Below are 24,595 nucleotides of genomic sequence, written 5' to 3'. Positions count from 1 at the left end.
TGGTTTCATTTCCAATGATTTTCTATTAAAACAAGTTCCTACTGTCCTTCTTGATACATTTGTTACCATATAAACTAAACGCAACATAAATCTTTGTCTTTATATCTTTAATTTTATTGAAGCAAATATTTTCATGTTAAGTTCAAGATGGAAATATTGACCAATTAAATACAAAACATCTCTTATACTTTTTATAAATATATCTTGAATTTCAAAAAAGTATACATCATATTTTTTGTGATAATTAAATGTCTTTATCATGAGACATGATTATTCTCAGATAATAACTATATTAAATATTAGTTAACATTTAATAATAATAAATCATTTGTTTTCAATCTTATATTCAATAAAAAACACAACTCTTTCCTTATATCATTCAAAATATTTGGATTTGTATCATTATTATTATGAAATGAGTGGTACATCACATTCCATTCAAGACACACTTGCAAAGCAAATGTGTTCGTTTTAAAGCAACACATATGTGCATCAAAAACAAGAAAAAAACAAAAAGACAAAATGAGTTTCCCACCCTCGAATAATGCAAAACAGCCTTTGGTTTCAATTTGAAGAAGCAGGGACCCAAGATCAGAGCTCTGAGGAACACCGCTGCTCCAAATCAATCATTAAATTTAGAATTGACTTGTTTGAATCTTTCCTACATGAACAGATGATGTATTTTTAACATAAATATCAATATTATGACCGGCGGCCGACTGTTGGTAAACGTCACTAATCCATTTCTAGAAAGTCCATCGGCCTGCATTGATTCGAGTTCCCGTCCTCCGGCGGTGACGCACCGTTTCCTTGAGTTTGTTTGGCGTTAGGACATGTCAAGTCAACTGTGAGCATGTTTTTACGGGCGTGTACACAGCAGCACAAACACACGAGCGGCTACAGATGTGACCCTGGTGGCCGCGAAGAGCGTCGCATTCAATCTCGTCACATTTCTCCAGCGATGCTTGATGTATCAATTTTTAAGTAGCTGGCCTCAACTAATGCCTGGATCGCCCGTGCGACACACACATGCACGCACACACACACACGCACACATGCACACACAGGCTGCTACTGTGCTTCAGGAGCCGTGGCACTCAAGGGGTACGAAGAGGGTTCCATCTTGAAAGCCTGTTGCCATGGTCACCATTATAGAGCTCATCTCCCAGGAGCCAGCAAGCTTTACACATCTTCCTCCACAAAGGAACACACACATGCGCCCGAACAAATACTCAATCTACCCCCCGTTCACTCACCGACTCACTCCAGTTTTATCCTCTTTATTGCTACAGCTGGTGGTGCTCGACGCTTCACTCCTACTGACCAGTGTCCTTTAAATCGGCTCGAAACCAGGGTTTTTAACGCGGCGCTCAGAGGGTCTGCTGGTTACAGGATGGGAGGGATTTTTTTTAGGGGATTTGATTTAAAGTACGAGGTTTTAATTGCTGATATCGGAACTTTAATTGTTGCAGTACACAATGAAAAAACATGTTATAAAACAAATATATTGCTGGTTATGTTTAGTAAAAAATGGGTCCAGATGTTTCCTATGGGCTTTGACTTTGACTCAAATTTTGTGTATTTACCGGACAATTTTTATTTATTGTTATTTTTTATTGAATTTAGATACTCATTTGATATTTTGCTAATTTAATTGTATTAATTTTTTGAATTTTTATATTCACAGTTAAGATGATATTTAAGAAAATTTACATTTAAATCCACCATATTAGAATTATATAATATAAATATATATATATATATATATATATATATATATATATATAAAAAATAGTTAATTTTTTCAGTAGCATTGTTACAATTTAAAATCCCTTTTTAAATATTTAATATTTTTATATAAACTCTTAAACTTTCTAGACCTCATATCAAGCCACCGTGTCGTCTTTAACTTAAATTAATTAAAACAAATACAGATAATTTTAAGTATATAATAATATATTAAATTAATATTTCTCTGCGTTTTACCAAATCTTAAATATATATAACATGTTATGAATATATATTTGAAATAATATGGCTTCAGTTTAGAAGTTTAAAATAAAAATACATGGAAAATGCAATACCTTTAATGACAGAAGTAACAGAAGTTAATATAAACATTTTAAATGTTGTTTATATTCTTTAAAAATAAATATCCAAGAATATCTTAAAAAAATGTAAAAAGTATGTGTTAAAAGGAATTGTTTTTTTGGTTTATTTTACATTTGATGTTAGAAAACGAAAAAGTTCAATATGACAGCAATACTGATAATAGTCGATAGAAAAATAACAAATATTTCATATATTTTTCAGAAATATAGCCAAGAATATCTGAAAAAAATGACATTTTAAATGGAATTATTTTTATATTTAAGTTCACATTTGATACTAGTATAAATGGAAAATCAAATACATACAGAATAGCAATATATAGCAAAGCAGTAGTTATTTTATGTGATAATAAAGGAAGAAAAAACCCATTAGTTTTACATTAAAAGAGAAATAAATAAATATACAAAGTAGTAATGAGTGTTTTAATTAAAGTAACCGAGCGTGCGACAGCTGAACTATTCCCTTCTCATCCGTGTGTGTTGAGTTGCAGGAGTGTATCATATCTAAGAGCTATCGATTGGCATGAATACACACTCTCTCTGGTGAACACATGCATTTTTAATGAGACACTGAAACTGAAGCCAATCTTTGTTTTTGGAGCAGACACGCCTCCGCCGATTAAAACACCCGTTGGCGTCGATAAGAAATCCTGGTGAGAACGTTTTGAAATCCCATCGAGCAGCTTCGACCAGTTATTGTGACTCGACAGCTTCAAGCAAACGTTTCTGGCTCCAGAGGATTTAGGGTTTGTTTATTCATGGAACTTGAAATAAAAACGTTAAAAAAGAGAGTTTTTTAAAAGAATCCAATGTCAAGTTTGGAGCTTTTATTTTCCCTTCAGCGACTTCTAGAGTTTTTGTTTGAGGTGTTTTTAAACAAGTATTGTTTCGTCTCTTTTACTTAAAGCAAAAACTAATTTTATTTTGTCTTAAAAAACAATATTTAATAGACATTTTCTCCTTTAGCAAAGAACCATTTTCTACATTGTCTCGCCGTGTTTGTATCTTACTTTTTTCCCACTGTTTTATTTATAAATATACATATATATATATATATATATATATATATATATATATATATATATATATATTTGTTCCCCTTAATAATGGAACATGTATTTATCTTGAAAATGGCCCATCATGAAAAATTACATCCTAAAAATTATTTTTTTAAAGTTGAGAAAGTTATCTGTGCAGTTATGCATTATGCTAACTTAGCTGCTAATTAAGCTACCTTGTTTACTATGGTGTATCCTGTCATAATTTGTAAAAGAAAAATGTGCATTTTAATATCAATATTCAAGTAAATATGGTGAATATAAGTTTAAGAGCACTTTGGCCGTTTCAATTTTTAGGTATTTAAAGAAATAAATGACATCAGGGCACACTGTAGCTTAGTGGTTAGCATACCCGCTAACTTGTTGGTGTGAGTGTGTATGAATGATGGTTAACAATCAAGTTTTAGGAGATATTTTTTGGACTTAAGTTTGTTTCTATTTGCTTACACAGTTTAACTTTAATAAAATATATAAATTCTAAATTTTAAGCATGTATTATCATGATTGCTATTGTTTACTAGCACATACCATTGCTAGCATGCTAACAGTACCATCAGGCACTAAAATGCAATTAAAAGTAAGTAAGTAATAGTTATTTATAAAGCGCCTTTTCTAGACCAGGATCACAAAGTGCTTTAAAAATCCAAAACAATACACAGTTAAAAATACCTACACATTTAAAAACTCTAAAAGGCCAAGACAACATAAGACAAACACAATAGTCCGAGAAAATTAGGAAAAAGTCTGCACTAATAAAAAGGTCTTTATGACCATGGAATCTGAAAGTAAGAACCAGAATTTTAAACTTGACTTTGAAAGAAACTGGCAGCCAGTGACGAGTTTTAAGAATCTGGGAAATGTGAGTTCTCCTACTAGAGCGGGTCAGAATTCTTGCTGCAGAGTTTTGTGTGGATGTAAGAGATGGATCCTGGTCTGTAGATAGTGAAAATATTCTAAATACAGTTTTACATGGTCTCACTACTTCCGAGTTGTAAATCCTGAGGGGCCCCGGCGAACAGACTGGAGGTAGCGGAGAAGAGAAAGAGAGCAGTTGGGAAGTGGGAACCAGATCGAAGAAGAAAAAAAAAAAGAGCTGGAGATGGAAGCTCTACTTGTAGCAGCCAACTTTTTGCACCAAGTTTTAGATCGGGCTCTTGTTCGAGCGCCAGGCCCCCGGGCTGGCACGGCGCCCCCTGTGTGTCTCTTTTGTGCACTCCGTCCCGCCGCCAGGACTCTCCGGATGAAACCCTTTTTTTTTGGTTGGAGTTTGGGGGGGTTGGGGGGGGATTGAGCAGGAACTCACACATACACACCGTTACCTGGCGAGCTGACAGCGAGCGGGAAAAAAAAAGAAAAAACCCCAGGAGGATAATCACGTCTTCTCCACCCTACCTTAGCTCACCTTTTCTTTCCGGCGTCCCGCTTCCTCATCCCTTTTTTTTTCTCAGTGTTCCCGGGAGTCTTCGGGGGATTGTGCTAGTGGACTTTGCTCCCACATGATGAATGATTTGCCTAAAAATACTGTCTGTACGCGAGCGAGCGCCGCATCCAGGTGGAGGCGCCGGTAGTCGCCCCCGAACCGTGAGCAATGGGTCTACTTTCAGGCCACTTTTCCCTTTTCCTCTTGTTTACTGAACCGTGTGTGTGTGTGTGTGTGTGTGTGTGTGTGTGTGTGTGTGTGAATTAGTGCGATCATTTACAAGCTTTTTCGGCGACGTTGATTCAATCCGTGACCTTCACCGACAAACACACACACACACACACACACATGCAATCAGCACCTGCTGGATGTTGTCACGTCATTGATTCTTTCGCCGCCACCAGCTCCTGGAAAGCGTATTTACCGGGCGAGGACCAGGACGCCGGCGCAGGAACGTATGAATAAACACACGTGGAATCTATATCCATCCCTGATCACCAAAGGGAAGGGCCAGGAATTCCATTTTTTTTACTCCCCGGGATGACAAAAGGGAAATCATTGGAAAGTCCCAGTTGTATTTCGGCGGACGGCGACTAATAAAAAGAGGCGCCGTAACCGTGGTGATATCGTAACGTGCGCCTCCATGATTATGTAACGTAAATGACAGTTTATTGTGGTGTGCGACCCCCCCGGGCTCAGGGGCTACAGACGTGTTCAAAAGAGACTTGATGTCACAGGATATCAGCTCAAAACCTCGGCCGCACGCGATGTCTTGTGTCCTGTTGTACTGACAGCTTCCAATGAGGACCAAGTACAATGTTATTTTTTAATGGTTATGGTGACTTTTTTAAAATTTTATTCAGAGATTCACTAATTCATTTTTTTCTTCGCCACAAAAAAAACTCTCAGATTACTTTATATATATATATATATATTATTTTCTTTCTTTCTTGTTTCCTTCTGATTAAATATAATTCATATTATGATTCCTGACTCAGAACAAGTTTGGTTATAAACATTTTACCTAAAAACTCAACTTGATTTCCAATTATTCTCAAATAAAAGTCTTGGTTTATTTCAAATTCTCTTTATTAATTGTTTTTTTTTGTTTTAACAATTTTTAACAGAGTTTGTTTTAACAAGTTTTAACAGAGTTTTCTCTCTTTTCTTAAACTTTCTGAACACACTTTTCAAAATTATATATATTTTTTATCTTTGTGTCAGGGTCAAGATGACCCGAAGGCCTGAAAACATATGTATGAGTGGTATCCCTTGTGTTGTCTCTGGGTCAAGGTGACCCGAAAGGCCCAAAAACAAATGTGTTAGTGGTATCCCTTGTGTTGTCTCTGGGATCAAGGTGACCCGAAAGGCCCGCAAACAAATGTGTTTGTGCTACCCTTGTGTTGTCTTTGGGTCAAGGTAACCAGAAGGCCCGAAAAAAAACGTGTTTGTGGTATCCCTTGTGTTGTCTTTGGGTCAAGGTAACCAGAAGGCCCGAAAAAAAACGTGTTTGTGGTATCCCTTGTGTTGTCTCTGGGTCAAGGTGACCCGAAAGGCCCAAAAACAAATGTGTTAGTGGTATCCCTTGTGTTGTCTCTGGGTCAAGGTGACCCGAAAGGCCCAAAAACAAATGTGTTAGTGGTATCCCTTGTGTTGTCTCTGGGTCAAGTAAGTAAGTAAGTAATATTTATTTATATAGCGCTTTTCGAGACCAGGGTCAAGGTGACCCAAAAGGCCAAAAAACAAATGTGTTGGTGGTATCCCTTGTGTTGTCTCTGGCTTAAGGTGACCTGAAAAGGCCCGAAAACAAATGTGTTTGTGGTATCCCTTGTGTTGTCTCTGGGTCAAGGTGACTTGAAAGGCCAGAAAACAAATGTGTTAGTGGTATCCCTTGTGTTGTCTCTGGGTTAAGGTGACCTTAAGGTCCGAAAACAAATATGTTGACATGTTTTAAAATAAAGTTATTCATCACAATATGAGTCGACTCTGAAGTTTTATCGTCTACTTTTATAAAACACTGAGACATCCAGATGGACCGGCGGAAGAGAGTGATGGCAGCGGCAGAATCAGGGCGCAGACTTCCAATAAAATAAAATGGTCGTCACTCCGTCTGCAGAAAGATTTCTGGCAGAAATCCAGCCATAAATTTATGGCCAGTTCAACAATCCGGGGCTTCAGGGCCGTCACTGGTGTCCTTTAGCAATACATCACCTCCCTGGCAAATCTTTTTTAAATGATCTATGGAATATAAAACATCTTTTTTTTTTTAAAGCCGTTCTCCACGAATCATCTTCCGTCTCGCTAACTTTTCCTTCCTCTGCTTTCCAGCCTGCAGACCCGGGACCTACAAGGCCTCGGCCACGGACGCCTACTGTACCAAGTGCCCCGCCCACAGCGCGTCCCCTCAGGACCAGGCCACGGAGTGCGTCTGCGAGAGGGGCTTCCACCGGGCCGACGCCGACCCGCGATCCATGCCCTGCACTCGTGAGTGACACCGGCGGCGTCCTCGTATCGACCGCCCCTCACACCGAACGAAAAAAAAGTTAATTTCACACCGTGCTGCTCCAGACCTTTAAATCCTACAGCAGGCTTTAGGTCCTGAATATTGGATTATATTCTATATTACATTAACTTGCAATGTATACCGCGGGGAGGATTTTCGACGCATGGAAGACTCCCGGTTACTCGTAACCTTTTGTTGCGGCTCCGTTCAAACGGCAGATAAAAGTGCTGACACGTGCGTCTGGCGCGGATCATGCGCCGCTAAAAGGTTGTTATGTTTCTGAGGACGTGCAGAAGGAGGAGAGGAACGAAAAGGGAATTGATCCGGTCAGAGGTGCCAGAATGAATACCAGTCGTTTTAAATGACGGGATGAAAAGAAGCGGTTGAGAGCGTAATGACCGCGTCGTGATTTGAAAAAAGTGCGAAGTCAGCAACGAGGGCCGAGTGGAAAATTACAGTCTTGTTTCAGGTTAACTTGTCTATAAAAATGAGAGATTCCACACATTTTAAAATAAAATCTAAAGTCCTGTCGACCGAAAAATACAAGAGAATCTGTGGAAATGAAGTCAAAGTTGTCTTAGAAATGTATTTAACTTGAAAAGAGAATAATGATAATTAAATTAATGTATTTTTACATGTATTTATAACCAATATTAACAGATGAAACGATAAGAAACTTTTGAGCAAGAAGTTAAAGACAAGAATTATGGTGGTCGGGTCCCAGAGAAGCCCAGACAGTAGATCTTACATTCCATTCCCTCACTCATGAACAAGATCCAGACGTACTTAAACTCATCCTTTAGAAATAGAAGGCTCCCCACCTTATTCCTGACCGAGAAGAACCATGGACTCTGATTTTGAAATGCTTATCTCCATCCATCACCCTGGTCTGCTTAATGTTGATTCAACCAGAAGCTCCAGAACGTATGTTTCAAACTCAAGACTTGAGAAGCCAAACCTGTCATTGTAAGACTAGAGTTAAAATCAACTACTATTTCAAAGTGTGGTAAACTTGATTATACTTTACTAATGTATAGTTCAAGAGCTGAAAAACATTTCTTAGATCCATTTTTACGATAGTTTTTTGCAATTTCTCTCCTAGTGTGATTACAGCTCGTACCCTAGATTGTACTGTATTCACTTTAGAACCAGTTTTGTTGTTGCTTTTATTACATTTACTTTCAATTATTTGTTAATTAAATGACACAACACTACTCCCTTATAATTATTGCATATGCTTGTGTTCTTCGACTTATTCCAAGGAAGGTTTTAAACTACAATAGAGCTCTGTACTTCAAATATTAAGCCAGTTACAGCTTTTAAAAGAGTTTCAAGTCCTTTTCACTTTCAAGTTTTTGGCCAATTTTTGTAACCTGTCGCAACTAGCCGAAATAAAATTACGCTAGCGCTCTTTTAAGTACATGCAAGCATGTTAATGGAACAACAATATATATACAGTATATATAAGATATGGCAATCTGAAATATTTTTCGCATGATAGTCAAGCTAGTTATCTTATACAAACAAAACATATACGTTTAAAAAAAAGTGTGTTTTTCTTAGATTAAACAATTGTTAAATATGTGATTAATACATTTTCCTTAATAAAGAAGTAGTAGTAAGTAGTATAAAGGGACAGCTAGTACTACCTAAAATAAAAGTAGATTCTTGAAAACCTTAGAGCATTATCTTGCAACCGTTTTAATTCAATATCATTCAGGACAGAGGCGAAGAAGAGAGTGCAGACAGGGTGGATGAAGTCAGGAGTGTGAAAGGTAGAATACACAGGAAAACTGATAGGATTTTCAGGAGACAGTTGGAAGCATAAACAAGTGTTTAAGTTACGCTTCTCTCACCTGCGTCAACACTTTGAATCCTATTTAAATCTGACCTTGAGATTCGATCGTCGCCGCGAGAGACGGACGGGTTGACAAAGTGATGAAGGGATGAGAGAGGACAAAAGGCCGCCCGGGTATGAAGATCACACTCTCGGAAACCATCGAGCGCACACACACACACACACACACACACTTATACACACACACACATATCCTAGAGAGCCATTATCCGGTTATGGTAGATTACATTCATTAATCGTTGTAGCAGGTGAGATGTGACAGGTGTTATCAGCTGGAAATGAGTAACGCCTCGCTCAAATATGTATGAGCACACACACACACACACACACACACACACCTACACACACACCTACACACACACTGTGCGAGGCGGCAAAAAATGAGGAGAAAATTAGTCCGGGATGACTTTTTTTTTGGACGTGGTGAAAGAATAGAACAGCAGGAAGTGTCGTGGAATATAATCTAAACGTCAGGTCAGTGTGACTATGATGACGGACAGTTGAGCGGGAGGGTTGAGGGGTGTGTGGGGGGGTACGGGGGGGGGGATCAGTCAGCAGAACCCTTTCCCTAGATTTACGACCGAGACTCACAATTATCCCCAGCATGGTCTCCGATGCAGGAGTTTGCGTTCCTTTTTTTTTTCTTCCCCGAACGCTGGTGCACTTCAGGGAGGCTAGCCGCGGCGGAGGCTAATCAGGAGAGTCCCCCGGTCCCACCATGGGGTCCCGCGAGAGCCCACTGCTTAGCCGCGAGCTAATGAGACGTCTGCCTGAATGGTCATCGACTGTTTAGGTTCCATATGGTCCGCAAACCTGCTGCCCACGCTGGCTCTTTGACAGCCTTGTGAGCAGTTTTTCTGAATCACGCCAACCTGGCGTCCTGCGGGGGAACTATTTGTGGAAATGCTAAAGAAAAAAATATGGTGGAGCTATTATTTATTTAGTGGTGGAATTCTTGGGAGAAACAAGAGATTAATAATGTGCTGCTAATACATACAAAATAAAGCATATTACTGGTAATACGATGATAAATAATTTAACTTTAATATTATTCACGCAACATGTTATTCTTGGAGCGTTGTGTTTTCCAACTGGGCCACTGATGTCGGTCATTATGAAAGTACGTCGGCAGACATTTATTCATACCGTGAGCCGGATGTTCTTGAGTTTGACGTAGATTGAGAAGAAAAAGTGTGGATTGAAACACCATTATTATTGTTAAATACTCATGAGCAATAAGTATAAGTCTACTGACTCCTTTAAGAAACATCTTAAGACGTTTTTATTTGTTCAGGCTTTTCCTTGACTTTCTGGAACTCCTGTTGTGTTATCAGTTTTATCTTGACCTTTAAAGTTTATACTTTATTGAATATTGTTTTGATTGTTTATGGAAAAGCGCTATACAAATAAAAATTACTTACTTACAAAAAAGTATTTCGTTTTTAGCATTTTGCTACACGTTTTACACATTAAAACGTCTTTGGTTTCACTGTAGGGAGTCGTATTTAAAGGTGGGGTAGACACTACTGAAAACTTTGTGATCAAGCTGCTGTTTTAAATTGAAAAATTCACCCCCATCTGTTCAAAATGTTCCTTTAAACTCCAATGCTAGCTCTTTTTAAATGTAAGTAAGTAAATAATTTGTATTTATATAGCTTTATAATGGGGGGGGCGGGACAAATTGCGTTTGATTGATGTATCTCCATCCAATAGTTGAAGACGGGCCTTCTAAAACAAATTCACAATGTTTTCACACTAGTGTACGTTCCAAAAGTAACTAAAAAGATGCAATTGTATCTTATAAAATGTAATTAAAAAGAGGATTCTAAGATATAAACAATCTCTAGCCACGTTTTTTCATTTACATTATATTATATTTTGAAATGGAAACTTCTGTTCTTGACTTTCTTTTTGTATAACGGTCTACCAACCCCCCCTACAGGCCCTCCGTCCGCCCCGGAGAACCCCATCTCCACGGTCAACGAGACCTGTGCCACGCTGGAGTGGTCCCCGCCGCGGGACACTGGGGGTCGCGGCGACATCACCTACAGCATCCACTGCCGGCGCTGCCTGGGCGACGGGAAGAAGTGCGCCCCCTGCGGGAGCAGCGTCCACTTCGTGCCGCGGCAGTTCGGCCTGTCGTCGCCGAGCGCCCTGGTCACCGACCTGCAGCCGGACTCCAACTACAGCTTCACCGTGGAGAGCCAGAACGGCGTGTCGGACCTGAGCTCGTCGCCCCGAGGCACCGCCGTGGTGAACGTCACCACCTCGCAGACAGGTCAGCGCCGGATCGTTAAAACACACTAATGACCCACTTCATTAGCGAACACGTCCGCTCGTACATCACGACCACCTGCTTCACACGCTTCACATGTGCCGCTGAAAGAAAGGTGGAGGACGAACAACAGGGGGCGATACATAGTACTTTTTTTTTTAAAAGTTGTTTTGCATCAACTCTAATCACTGACATACATATGTTTTTTTTTTTAATATTTTGATTTAAACTGATCACAGACGCAGAGATTTGTAGCTCAAATCTAAACATGTCAAGTCGTTTTTATGTCAAACTTAAACGTCCACGCCAAGTCGTCTAAATGTGGCCTCCTGATGATTTCGGAACGTATAAAGATGACAGTGTTCAAGGTCAGCAAAGACACAATGGATGTCAACCATTAGCATTATATAGAGCAGTGATTTATACACTTTTTTGGAGCCAAGGCACACTTTTTGAATGAAATAAACCTCTAGAAATGTTAAAAAATTATACTGTGTAGCAGAATTAACAATCTAGTGATATGAGGAGTATTACATGAATACACTCCCAGTAAGTACAACAGCAAATACACTGAATAATGACATGTTAATTGCAGATTAATTAAGTGAAGTTGTATGTTTTCCCACGGCACACCTGACGACCTCACTTTAAAAAACAATGATCTGGAGACATCGAATAAAAGTAAAACAGATGTCGAAGTGAAGACATTTGAAAGGAATGTTTGGCAGAGGAGTCCAAACACAGAGATCAGTACTACAGATGCAACCTTCAAGAAGAGAAACGCAATATATTAAAATAAACATTTTGTTTTTCCCAGAGACCAGGACAGCGAAAATGAAGTGATTTATGTGTGTGTATTGACAAGAATCTTGCGGTATAATACATAACACAATATAGGTACATCAACGATAGGATATACTGCTTTATGTTGCGATACTGTAGAAACAAGGATCAATTTGTAGTATTGTCCGAGTACTTGACTCTGGTGTTGCAGGATTTACAGACCACATGACTCTTGAGGAAGTCGTATCTGATTTCATTAGTTTTGAAACCAAAAGCTGTCCAATGATCAGTTTTAAAAGCTGCTGGAGTCAAATGTATCCTCTCGTCCTCAGTCATCTCGCAGGATTTCATTGTCCTATACTGACTGCTGCCATGTAGCGACAGGAGGTTTAATTCCAACACTAAAACGAACAAACACTTTGAATATTTGCATTTTAATTGTAAATACCAAATCTAATTATTCTATTTTATATCTATATAGACTAATGAAGAACTAAGGTAAATTATATAATCTGAAACCAAAAATAAATATCGATACAGTGGCGACAAATATTGATACAGTATCCCAGAAAAAAAGTATCCTGATTGTATTTGTTTTTAAACCAAAATATGTCCAAACATCTTTAAAAGCTGCTGGAGTCAAATGTATCCTCTCGTCCTCAGTCATCACTGGGACCTCGCGAGATTTAAACGTTCTTTTAGATGTGGAGGATGTTATGACTGCGGTTGTCTATGCAGACTTTATTGAAATATAAACCGTGAAAGAACTAGAGAGAAAAAGAGAGAGGGAGAAAAAGAGAGAGAGGGAGGGAGGAAGAGATGGATGGATGGAAAAATAGATAAAACTCCAACTGCTTGCTTGTCCAGTTCCTCTAGCATAAAACTACAGGTTAATTTGAGTTGAAAATATGACGAAATAACTGGAAAACAGCAATAAAGTTTCAACCAATCAGAGGAATCGCTGCTAAACTTCAGGAACTAAGAAGTAGGAAAAGTCATGGAAGGTTGAAGGAGGAGTTTCTTCTGAGAGTGATGAGACGGTTGACCTTGAACACAAACACCAGCGAATAAGAAACCAAGAGGAATAACTCAGGCCTCATTATGTGAGAATCAACAGTAGAACAACAGAGTTTTCACCGTCCACTGATGGAAGGTTTGATCATCAGGTGAACACGTATGAAAACTCTTATTTATCACAGGTGGGAAGCGATTAAATCTCACGTGTTTTTACCTGTTTGTGTGGACAGTGAACGTGGTGTTGAAGGAGCGCCGGAGCAAGGACAGCGTGACCTTGGCCTGGCAGGGACCGGAGAGACCCAACGGCGCCATCGTGGAGTATGAGGTCACCTACTATGAAAAAGTGAGTCCTGGATGCATTTTTTAAACTCTTGTTGGATTGTTTTTGTTATATTAATGGATATAATAAGGTACTTAATTTTAATTTATTTTAAGAATGTATTCAGTTGGGAATTCAAAGTTTGAAATTGATCAGGAGCAAATAATAGCTCTGTGATAACAATTTACGAACACATTTTATAGGTTTAACCGTTTTTTCTGAGCTCAAAAGGGACCCATGTTTTAGGTAGAACACTTAATATAAGAAAATATAACAAATACATCAAGCTGACGTCCAAGTCTGTGATGTAAATGTATTGTATTCAATCAAGCTAGCTTAAGATAAGTTAGCTTTAGCATTGTCTGGTTCACTTGAATGGCCTTTTAATTATTTAAATCATGGAAATAATACTGGATATATCAGTATTTGACAAAAAAAGGTAAGCTACATTTACTTGGAAGCTATTTACTACTAAATTAAGCGACAATACCTCATTTACAGATGCGTGACTTAAATAAATCAAGTGATAATGCGTGGTAAATCAAGGGTATGAAACCTCCGCTATTTTCGAGTATCGACCAAAATGCTTCAGTAGTCTTGAGTATTGAAAAATACTTCATCTTTCTGTGATCAAAAATTGACATAGTGTGGATTTTAGATTGATAATCAGATTAATAAGTCATTTTTACAGGAAATTAATTTGAAAAAAGATTTGAACTACATCTTTTTTTCCCTCTTCAATCTGTTTTCTCAAAGAGTTACATTTTGTTTTTGACAGAATTGTACTTATAACATTGATATCGAAAAAAAAGTATAGCTCAGGAACCGGTATCGAAGTGAAGGTATAAGGGGAGTAAGAAAATATTGATATATCGCAATACTTTTGTCTGGGATACTTTATCAATATTTGCCATCTCTGTATCGATACTTATTTTTGGCTTCAAATCATATAATTTACCATAGTTCTTTATTAGTTTACAGTTTAATAAAGTGTGTATAAAATAAAATAATTCGATTTTGTATTTACAATTAAAAATTAATAAAGTATGTAATTTATATTTATACAGCACGTTTCCAGACCAGGGTCACAAAGCACTTAAACAATCGAAACAATACTCAATAAAATATAAAAGATCAAGAGAACACTGAGAACAACACAGGAGTTCCAGAAAATCAAGGAAATACACAAAGTGTTTGTTAATTTTTGTGTTGCAATTAAACCTCCTGTCGCTACATGGCAGCAGTCCGTATGGGACAATGAAATCCTGCGAGATGACTGAGGACAAGAGGATACATTTGACTCCATCAGCTTTTAAAACTGATGAACTAATGAAAGCAGAGTTGTTTGGTATGTAAATCCGACGACAATAGAGTCAAGTACTCGACAATACTAGAAATAAATCATTGTTCCTATAGTATTGCAATATACTGTATCGTTGCCCCTGCATCATCATACCCATACCCACCGATACTATCGTAAGCATTGCTGTTATCACAAGTTTCTAATCTATAGCCAGCCCTAGAAATAGACGTTCATTATATTTGAACTTTAACTCTAGATCATGATGTAAAAATTAAGTTAATCACTTGATTTAAATCTCATTAATACTGGGTTAAATGTGCAGAAATACATTTTAAAAGTCGTTCTTCAACAAGTCGACGACTTCAGAAGCTCGAACCCGACCTCACGCGTCGACCGCGGGCGCCGAGTCTTTGATGATGTTATCCTCTCGTTCGCGCTTTGACTTTCCTCGTCTCCCCGCCGCCAATTAAACACACATCTGTCGAACAAACCTCGTAAAGCGCGGTTAAGGTGATGAAATTAAGCCGCCGTGTCTGTGTGTTGTCAGGCATTAGCAGTAAAATAGCACTAATCCATGTTGCATTGTCTTCCATTACTCGCTGCAGGGAGTCGGCTTACTGCTCGACACACTTTGTTCCTCGCGCACACACACACACACACACACTCATAATGCACTCGATAGAATAGGAAGTCAATGAACTGCAGGAGTGGTAAGTAACTGCTTATCGTCCCCAAGTGGAGAGGTGATAAGATTTGGGACTCGACGTCATTCAACTATAATTGTGACTAAATGGAGACGAACGAATTTGAATGTTTTCATTTTTCTCCGGAGACGTTTCTATTGAATTTGAGGTATCAGTTCTATTACTTCTATCAGCTCGGCTCGGCACCGAAAACTATTGCAGCATCAATCACACGAACTTTTCTTCGATCTAGTCTAATGTCGGTCATTTACCCTTCAGAACCAGAGGGAGCAGAACTACACGGTTTTGAAGACTCGCTCCAACATGATGACGGTGGACGGTTTGAAACCCGGGACCACCTACGTGTTCCTGGTCCGGGCGAAGACGGACGGAGGCTACGGGAGCTACGGCGGGGAGATCGAGCTGGAGACCAGCCATGAAGGTAGACTTTCTTAACTTACTATCTGACAATGGTTTATGTCTAAAGATGTGAAAACTCAAGACGATCAAAGTTGAATTTTGATTCGACCTGGACCGACTCCATTTCCACAATATTCCTGCCTATCAACCTATAGAGACAGTTATAGTCAAGGAATACCTTTGGAGTAGAATAAAGTACACAACTATCCACAAATATACTTTTATGTCTCAATGAGGCATTTTTTAATGGGGACAGTCATTTCTGTTTGATAATAAGCTTCTTTGACACGTGATTGGTTACTTTAAATAAACCTGCCAACAAGAGAAAAAATGTAAAAAGGTCAAAAGAAAAAGGAAAAAGAGGAAAAGGGCCAACTAAGCACCCAGAAGAAGAACGTATAGATCTGCCTTATCTTTGAGGCCTGTCCATTAAAAAACAATACTTGGTACTACTTACAAAATACTTACTAAAATTGGTCCATAGTGCTAAAAAGGTTGAGGACCCCTTATGTTCAAAAACACAACCCAATCCAGTTCAAGGTAATACATTTTTTCTTTGGAAAAGAAATATGACAAATACATAAATATAGTCCAAAAAAACACAATATTTAGACAATCTATTAATATATTAATAATTTCAAATATAAATAATAATTTGTCCTTTTACATACAGGTATATGTTCGAACAAAATTATACAATAAAAAGTCTAACTTTATTATTCAAGGAATATAGTGTAGACAGGCTGGGAAAAGTAAACAAGATAAGTAAAGAATATTATTAGAAATAAAAAAAAAGGTACTAATATTATTAAATTAAGTCTGATGATGACATTCATGGAACATTTACAAAAGAAGACAAGGCAGTTTAGACAAGTCTGAAGGAAGAAATACACAATATACTGTTAAAAGATTCAACGCCAAACAGGAAATAACCAGAGAAACCATATGGTGGACGTGCTCTGTGTATATCGACGACATGTTCATTTGTCCTTCCTAAAAGCTCAATATTTAATGATCTTCACGGTTTAACCGACGAATAGAACGTGACGCTCGCTAACAACAGCTGACAACAAGGTTTTTATCAACGCCTGCATCTTGAAAAGAACAAGCTTCTCACTTTCATGCTTGAAAACACCCAAAGAAAAACTCCATCTTCGATTGCAGAGGCTCCGATCTGTGCTCGGGGCTTTTTTTTTTTTCTATTAACATCTCTGTCATGTTGTTTTCAAACTCCACGACTCATCCTTCTGTCCTTTGTTCGCCGCCATTATCACTTCATTACTGTACGAGCACGAGAGGTTATTTCGCCGGCGTACGACCTGGTAATGTGCTCCTCAAAGCAAGCATTGATCCCCTGACAGCAAGAGGGATCAATGGGGTGGATGTATAGCTCTGTGGTATGCAGATCGTCTGGGCGGACGTTCTGACGCCGCAATAATCACTCATTAAAAAAATAAAGAACTTTCAATCGCCACTTGTGCACGATACGCATTGATCAGTGGAATATAATAGAGCGATTAAAGAGTTCCTTTGACGTCGGGAGTCGAGTTCAATGCCGTAAAAATAATCAGCCCGAAGACCTCGGAGCGATCGTATCAACGTTAGCTGATCAAATCCATGCCATTGATCGTTAAAGAAGTATGTATGCATTTGAGCGTGTGCCAGTAACTGTAATGGAAGATCAATGCTTCCGCATGCCTCCAGGCATTCCATTTGCTTCATCAGCACACATGCAGAGTTTTACAAATCTGTCCGTGCTGCAGTACTGGGGCGTTTGTTTGGATCGAGGACAGGGATTGTCGGGGCGTAAAATCAATGCACCTCAGTAGCAACGTTTATTCTGGGCGACGTGGAGACTTTTCACTCGGTCTGTTTGACTATTACGTTCAGCCGTGTGACCTGTAGAGAGCTTTTACTCAACGAACCTCCCGTAATGTTAGACCAGCTCTTTTCAACACTATGTTACTGTTAAGGTTTAGCCTTCTTTATCAACAGGAAAGCAAAAAAAATATATCTTTTTATCTTTAAAAATATATAATGGACAGCGATTGAGAGATCTCATCATAACCTTACCAAAATAATATTTTCTCTGCTGTGTTTTTGACGTAGTATGTCATGTAAAACTGAACTATGTTTTTAACTATTCTCATTTTCGACTCATGTGGTACTATATATATAATTTTATACATAAAATATATTTAAATTTGTTATTTTACTGCTCAAAAGAAGTATAAGCGCTACAATCAAACATAATTTTTAAACATAACATTGTGTGAATCCCAAACTTTTTTCCTTGTATTTTTCTCCTCATATCATCTCCTCCCCATGTGGATATTACACACATTTATCAAGTAATAATAAACAAAAAACCTTATGTTTGTGTTGGAATCAATTAATTTGTATGTGAATGTGATGTAGATTATTATGAGTGAAAAACCACTTCATCTGAGACTTTCTCTCAGAGACGATGGCGTCTTAACCTTCAATTCAATTCTGATCTGCCATTTTGACTTTCCACTAACTTTAGACCCGCAACCCCGGAAGAGTGTGTGTTGAGTGTTAGCCACAGGTATTTACATCTTAATCATTGGTAAAGTTTCAAAGCACTGGTTTATTTTTCTGTCTTCAGAATGTCTGAGGAAGACATCACAGGTTCAGTCAGATAAGACGCTAATCTCTGTTTGCTCCATTCAACACCATCTGTTCTGTTTTTTTTTTTTCTGTTTTAACTTCGTTCCCGTCTCTCGGATAATAAAAAACTTACGCTGGAGTGTAGAGCTGCCAGCCAAAAAGCTCTCACTTGAGAGTGAAAATGAGACATTCAATGACAAGGTTCTGTATTAAACTCTCCTTGCGAGTAAAGTCGATGTGACTTTTAACCAATTCTGATCCTGGATGTCTCTTATTTGTCCAAGTTCACAGTTTTGAGTCCAAGACTTTTTTAGATGCAACTTAAGAGATGGTGAAGAGTTGTATGAATCTTGAATTGTTTACAAGTAAGTAAGTAAGAAATTAATAATAGATATTTGTAAAGCGCCTTTCTGGACCAGGGTCACTAAGCGCTAGAACAATCAAAAGCAATACACAGTTAAAAGTACATTTTGATAAAAGTAGATTTAAAAACTCTTAAAGGCCAAGACATAAGACAAACACAGGAGTCCCAGAAGATCAGGAAAAAGCAAAAATAAAAACATCTTAAGATGTTTCTTGAAGGAGTCAGTAGATCATCAGACACAGAGAGAGAGGAAGATCGTTCCAAAGCTTAGGAGCAACAGTCTGGAAGGATTTCTCTCCTCTTGTCCGGAACCCTGTTCAGGAACCATCAGTAGATTCTGATCCACAGACCTCAGAGCCCGAGCTGGGGTCTAAGGCTGGATCAGATCAGTGATGTAAGGAGGAGTCTGACCATGAATAGATCTGAAAGTAAGAACCAGAATTTTAAAGTTGATCCTGAAAGAAACTGGAAGCCAGTGAAGAGTTTTAAGGATCGGAGAAATGTGAGTTCTTCTACTAGAGCGGGTCAGAATTCTCTCCGAGTTTAGTTACAAGAGCAAGAAGAAGAGGAAGACGAGGCCCTCATGTGTTATCTTTCTTGTCCTGATTGTAGATGTGCTGGCGATAGGCGACCCAAACCAATCGACCATCCTGGCCGTGTCAATAGCCGGCGGCATCATCCTCCTGATCTTCCTGGTGACGTGCTTCGTCGTCAGCGGGAGGTAAGTCGAAACCTCCACCTCCGCTCACGGGGTTCAAACACCGCATGCGGCTTCGGCCCCCCAAAAAAAATCCCCCTCCTCGACGCCGCAGTATTCCCTTTTCCTGCCGAAGCAGACACTTCAACGATGACATTTATTGCGCCGCCGAAGCCGGAGCGAGGGTCTGCGTGAGAGCAGCTCAGACCTTCTATGATCACTCTCTTTGAAGGTTAGGCTGCTGCTAATGCTGCGTCTCAGAGAGGAGCAGGAGCAGGAGATGAAGGAGGGGAAGAAAAAAAATAAAAGAATGCCAATTGGTGTGAGGCTTGAAGATGAAAGGAGCGAGAGAGAGAGAGAGAAAGAGGTGCAATATGGGACCTGAAAAAAAGAAAGAGTTGACACTTTTGTGATTTAACCTTCCTGTAACTGCATGTTTATGCACAATGAGCCGCACTTGATTAGCGGTAAGTTGAAAAAAAAAAAAAAAAAAGCCGACACACACACACACACACACACACACTAAAAAGATTAGTATTGATTCAGGTGATTGCTTATCAGGCTGAGTGCTCTATTCACTATTGACTAGTAGGTTTGTAATCAGTGAGAGACTCAGCTGTGGATGAGACGCAGACACGCCCCCCCGCCCCCCAAAAAAAAAGAAAGAAAAAAGGGCGTAAAACTCACTCGATAAGTGCTCGTCTGAATATTTTTAATCACGGGGAAGAAAACAGCGTGATGTCACATGATCACCCTCACAATCTGTCAGGTGTTAACGCATTAACCAATCAGAGACCGGATTTTGACGATGACATATTAACTTCATCCCCCCCTTCCTTCCCTCGTCTTCCGCACCATCCTTCTCTTTCTATCTTCTATCTTGTGAGGCCACTTAAGAGGAAGCCGTGTTGATTACTCTCTCTATTAAATAACACGTGCACATCTGTCATGTGCGAGCGAGCCGAGCGAGCCGATCAAAGGGGAGTTACTCCAGAGACCAGAGCGATGCTGCAGGGAAGATGGACGGAAGATGTTACGTAGGAAGCGAAGACTGCCGGAGAGAACGTTTCTGGAGACGCACGACTTCTGGGAAGCGTATGAGTTTAATCTGAAGGAATCTCTGGTCACGATCACATCGACCTTCTGATCCTCCACTCAGACGTCGAGGAGGAGGAGGAGGATCTTCACCTCCGAGTCACACGGCTCAGCAGGGGGTCCGAAGAATCCTCCCACCCAAGGAGCGATTCGAAAGTGTTGACAGAGAACGACTAGCTTTCCTTTCTAAATGTCGGATGGTTCCTCCGATCAGGGGAGGTTATTAGCAATCTAAGACCCACAATGCACTGCAATCCTAAGTCAAACTCACTGGAATACTAGCTTGAATCATTAGTCACTACGAGGCAGAGACCGTTGACAAAAAGTGGAAAAATAAGCAAAAGACTCATAATATCATCAGGAAAACGTCTTGAGTAAAACTAAATAAATAAACACAAAGATAGAAAGAAAAAGAAAGTAATTAAGCCACGATAACATTAAGAAAAATGAGGCTAAAAATGATATTTGACTATGAATTCTTTAATTTCTCTTCCGATTAATGAAGACATTCTCAGAATAAATCAATTAAAACATTGGAAACTAAAGACCATTTCGAGTATATTTCTGGACTATGTATTACAGGAACCAAGAACTAAGAAGGAACGTAAAGCGGCAGAACTTGTTGACGTGAATTGAAGTAAAACCATGAGTAAACGTATGGATAGCCAGCAGTAATGTTTCTGTGTTTACGAATCCGGCAATTCTTTCCCTTTTGTTTGTTATCACAAGTTTATAGAAAATTCAATGTTGTGATCGCAGTTATGCTCATTGCTTAGCCAATCAGGATCCAGGAAACTGAACGGCAGCTTTGATCGTGGTGTATTATTCACGATCTGATGCTGCATACATGTAGAAAACTACTACTAAACTTTTCATATGCTTGATTCTGAATGTACTCTTTAATCATGACTTAAAGAAACAGGTGTTTTCATTATCATGTCGTGACACATTCCTTATTTTGGTGTAAGATTTGTAGAGCAGAGGAACAGTCGGGAGAGAAAGTGGCATCGTAATGATGTGGGTGGACAAGAAGAAGAAAAAAGACCCAATTTTTTTTTTTACTCCGCTGTTTCTGATTAAATCCTCGTCTTATCCTTATCCTTATCTTAGCCTCCAATATCTCAATCTCTTTTGCCTTTCCCTGAAGTAACTGTCCCGCGAAGAAATTATTAAAAGTGGATGAAGCTCCGTCAAGAAGGTTCTCGATATTGATGGTAAAAATCACATGATTTTAACCTAAATAAATAAGAGAGAAAAGGCTTCACAATCCAGGCTATGTTTTTAGCAGTGGTCCATAAAAGCCCGTGACACGAGCGCGGCCACATAAACAAGCGTGTTGGCAGCTCCGCCTCATAAACTGGCTGATTTGCAGGTCATTGTGTTGCTGCACGTTCGGCGAGGCCACTGTTATGCTATTGTTGATGCGGGAGGGAAACATGAAAAGGCGACTAAAGCTCCTCCGACACGCCGCCGCGGCGGTTATTGTTGCGCGACCGCCGTCGCGGTTCCACGAGTGTTCGTGCGCCGGAGAGAAGTTGCTGATTTTGTCCTCCTGGCGGTGATTTAGCAGGTGCGACCGATGATGGGGGGGGAAAAAGAGAAGAAAGTGAGGGTCAAAATGGTGGATTCAACAGATGTTCAAATGACTTTGTCCGGTTTGACTGGTAATGTTTGCTGGAGCGTGAGGATCAAGATTTTTCCACTATTAGCCAGTGTCAACGTAAAGCTTTTAAATAAAGCTTTATCTTGGAAATACCATCATTTAATGATATTTACATGGATAGTTTAAATCTATCGGCGCTTCAGGAGAGAAGAAAATTGAAAATAAAGATAGAGAAATTATGTTAAATACAATTAAAATGAAAAAAGAAAAAAAAAAACATCCATAAAGAAAAATAATAATAAAAAAATAATAATAAACTAAGATCAAAATATTTAGAAAAAAAAGAGTAAAATAAATAAATGAAATATTAAAATAAATAAATATAATGTAAAATGAATTAAATATTAAATTAATTAATAAAATGAAAAATGAAAAAAGAATATTAAAATAAATAAATACACAAAGTGTAAACTGAATCAATCAATATAATGAAAAATAAATCAATTAAATTAAACAAGAATATAAATAGAAATCCGTTGGGTGATTAGTTTAACAGCCTGGTTGTGATTTCTTTTAAATATTTAGTGTAAAATATGAAGCCTGGATACTTTTGTTTGCTTGTCTTGGCAAGAAAATAAAGCATTGAAAAGAAAAAAAGTTGTTAAAAAGTATAGATGCATTTTAAATATGCATTGTTATTTAAAGGTACGCTCTAAAAGATTATTTTTTTTATTATGGTTTGCATTTGTATCTCTATACAATTTATTTCTGAAAAAAAGGTAATAATGTTCCGCTGATTTATTGTACTTTAAGCAGGAAAATCCTTGAGAAATGTCAAACTTATTGATGAAATAAGCGTAAAAAAGGCTTAGACCTAAACTTAAACAATGACCTAAAGTGTAATTTAAGAAGAAAAGACAAAAAGTCAAAGTAAAAAAGATGTTCTGCAGCAAAGACACCAGACACATGTGAAGAGAAAGAGTTTTCTAGGAGGTAATGACTGTATCGCTCTTTGCTTTCTGGATCTGACAGCATCTCTGCTGCACTATTGTACTTTAGAATTGTAATGGCGGTTACAGTAATGGGAGAGGAAAATGAAAATGTACTTTTCATATCCAAGTGTTATATCTAACGTTTGATCTGCGGTGGAGAAATGGTAAAGAAATCTGTCCGGTGACATCAAGGGATGAACTATAAGTATCTTATTCAGAGTTGCTGCTCTCAGACATTATCAAGCGCCGCTGAAGAGTTTCTCGGGTCGAGAGCAAGAGCTTGTCTTCACAGGATCTGTGCAGTATCTGTCGGAGACGGAGCTTTGCTGTGTCGGCCCCTGTGTGGCCTGAGTGTGGCCCCGATAACAATGTGTCGCCAGAAACAATGAAACACATTCACTCGGTGTGAAGTCTTTGGCTTTTATTATTTTAACTGGATGTCAGAATCAGAAACTTGTGTTGTATTGTGTTGTAAACACAACAGTGGATTTGTGTTGTACAGAAGAAAATAATTGAGAAAGCAATAGAAAAACAGAGCAAGTGCTGAGGCAGACATTCTGCAGCACCATGTGGCTTTTTTCTTCTTTTTTTTTTAAGAATGTTACTTCTCAAATTGAGTGATATTTTGTTTCCATTTAAATATATTTATTGATTAAGTTATGTTAATTTAGCAAGTTTAGCGTTATTTTTAAAATCTTCTTAACTTTACCTTACAGTAGAAGAAGAAAAACAAACAAAAAAATAAATAAATAAAACAAATAGTTGGATTAACGTTGCAATAAATTGTGTAACATTCACCTTAGGATGACTTCTGCTAGCAACACTATCGACTAGCTAAGCTAGCAAGTTCAGCATTCCTTTTAAACTCTTTTTCACTCAACGTTAGAGTAGAAGAAGAAAAACAAACAAAAAAACAAATAAAACAAAAATAGTTGTATTAACCTTGCGATAAATTGTGTAAAATTCACCTTAGGATGACTTCTGCTAGTAACACTATCGACTAGCTAAGCTAGCAAGTTCAGCATGTCTTTTAAACTCTTTTTCACTTTACGTTACAGTAGAAGAAGAAAAACAAATAAAACAAAAATAGTCTTATTAATGTTGCGATGAATTGTATAAAATTCACCTTAGGATGACAGCTGCTAGCAACGTTATCGATTAGCTAAGCTAGCAAGTTTAGCATTCCTTTTATAAACTTTTTCACAGTAGAAGAAGAAAAACAAACAAAAGAACAATAAATTGTGTAAAATTCACCTTAGGATGACAGCTGCTAGCAACGTTATCCACTAGCTAAGCTAGCAAATTCAGCAGTCCTTTTAAAATCTGCTTATCTTTAAGTTACAGTAGTAGAAAAAGAACAACTAATAAAACTTTTAAAATTGTATTTATTTTGCATCATAGGTTGTTAAAATGTACCTAAAAACGATTACTGCTATGCCAGTTATCAACTAGCTAAGCTAGCA

The 24,595-nt window shown here is 38.3% G+C and overlaps 1 protein-coding gene across 2 annotated transcripts in view; it reads left to right on the top strand.

Annotated features, from left to right (window-relative positions):
- LOC148063607 (ephrin type-A receptor 3-like) overlaps window positions 1-24,595 on the top strand; it is a 106,922-nt gene that overhangs the window by 48,602 nt on the left and 33,725 nt on the right. For both annotated transcript variants that reach the window (XM_087811504.1, XM_087811503.1), the window contains exons 6-10: window positions 6,918-7,073; window positions 10,893-11,228; window positions 13,256-13,368; window positions 15,610-15,772; window positions 19,358-19,466. In XM_087811504.1, coding sequence (XP_087667630.1) covers window positions 6,918-7,073; window positions 10,893-11,228; window positions 13,256-13,368; window positions 15,610-15,772; window positions 19,358-19,466 — 877 coding nt within the window. The remainder of the gene's footprint in view (window positions 1-6,917; window positions 7,074-10,892; window positions 11,229-13,255; window positions 13,369-15,609; window positions 15,773-19,357; window positions 19,467-24,595) is intronic.

This window comes from Callionymus lyra, chromosome 16 (assembly GCF_982586985.1).
Source record: "Callionymus lyra chromosome 16, fCalLyr1.hap1.1, whole genome shotgun sequence".
Lineage (NCBI taxonomy): Eukaryota > Metazoa > Chordata > Actinopteri > Syngnathiformes > Callionymidae > Callionymus > Callionymus lyra.
The sequence above is the reverse complement of the archived record's forward strand: the minus strand, read 5'-3'. Positions and strand labels throughout refer to the sequence as shown.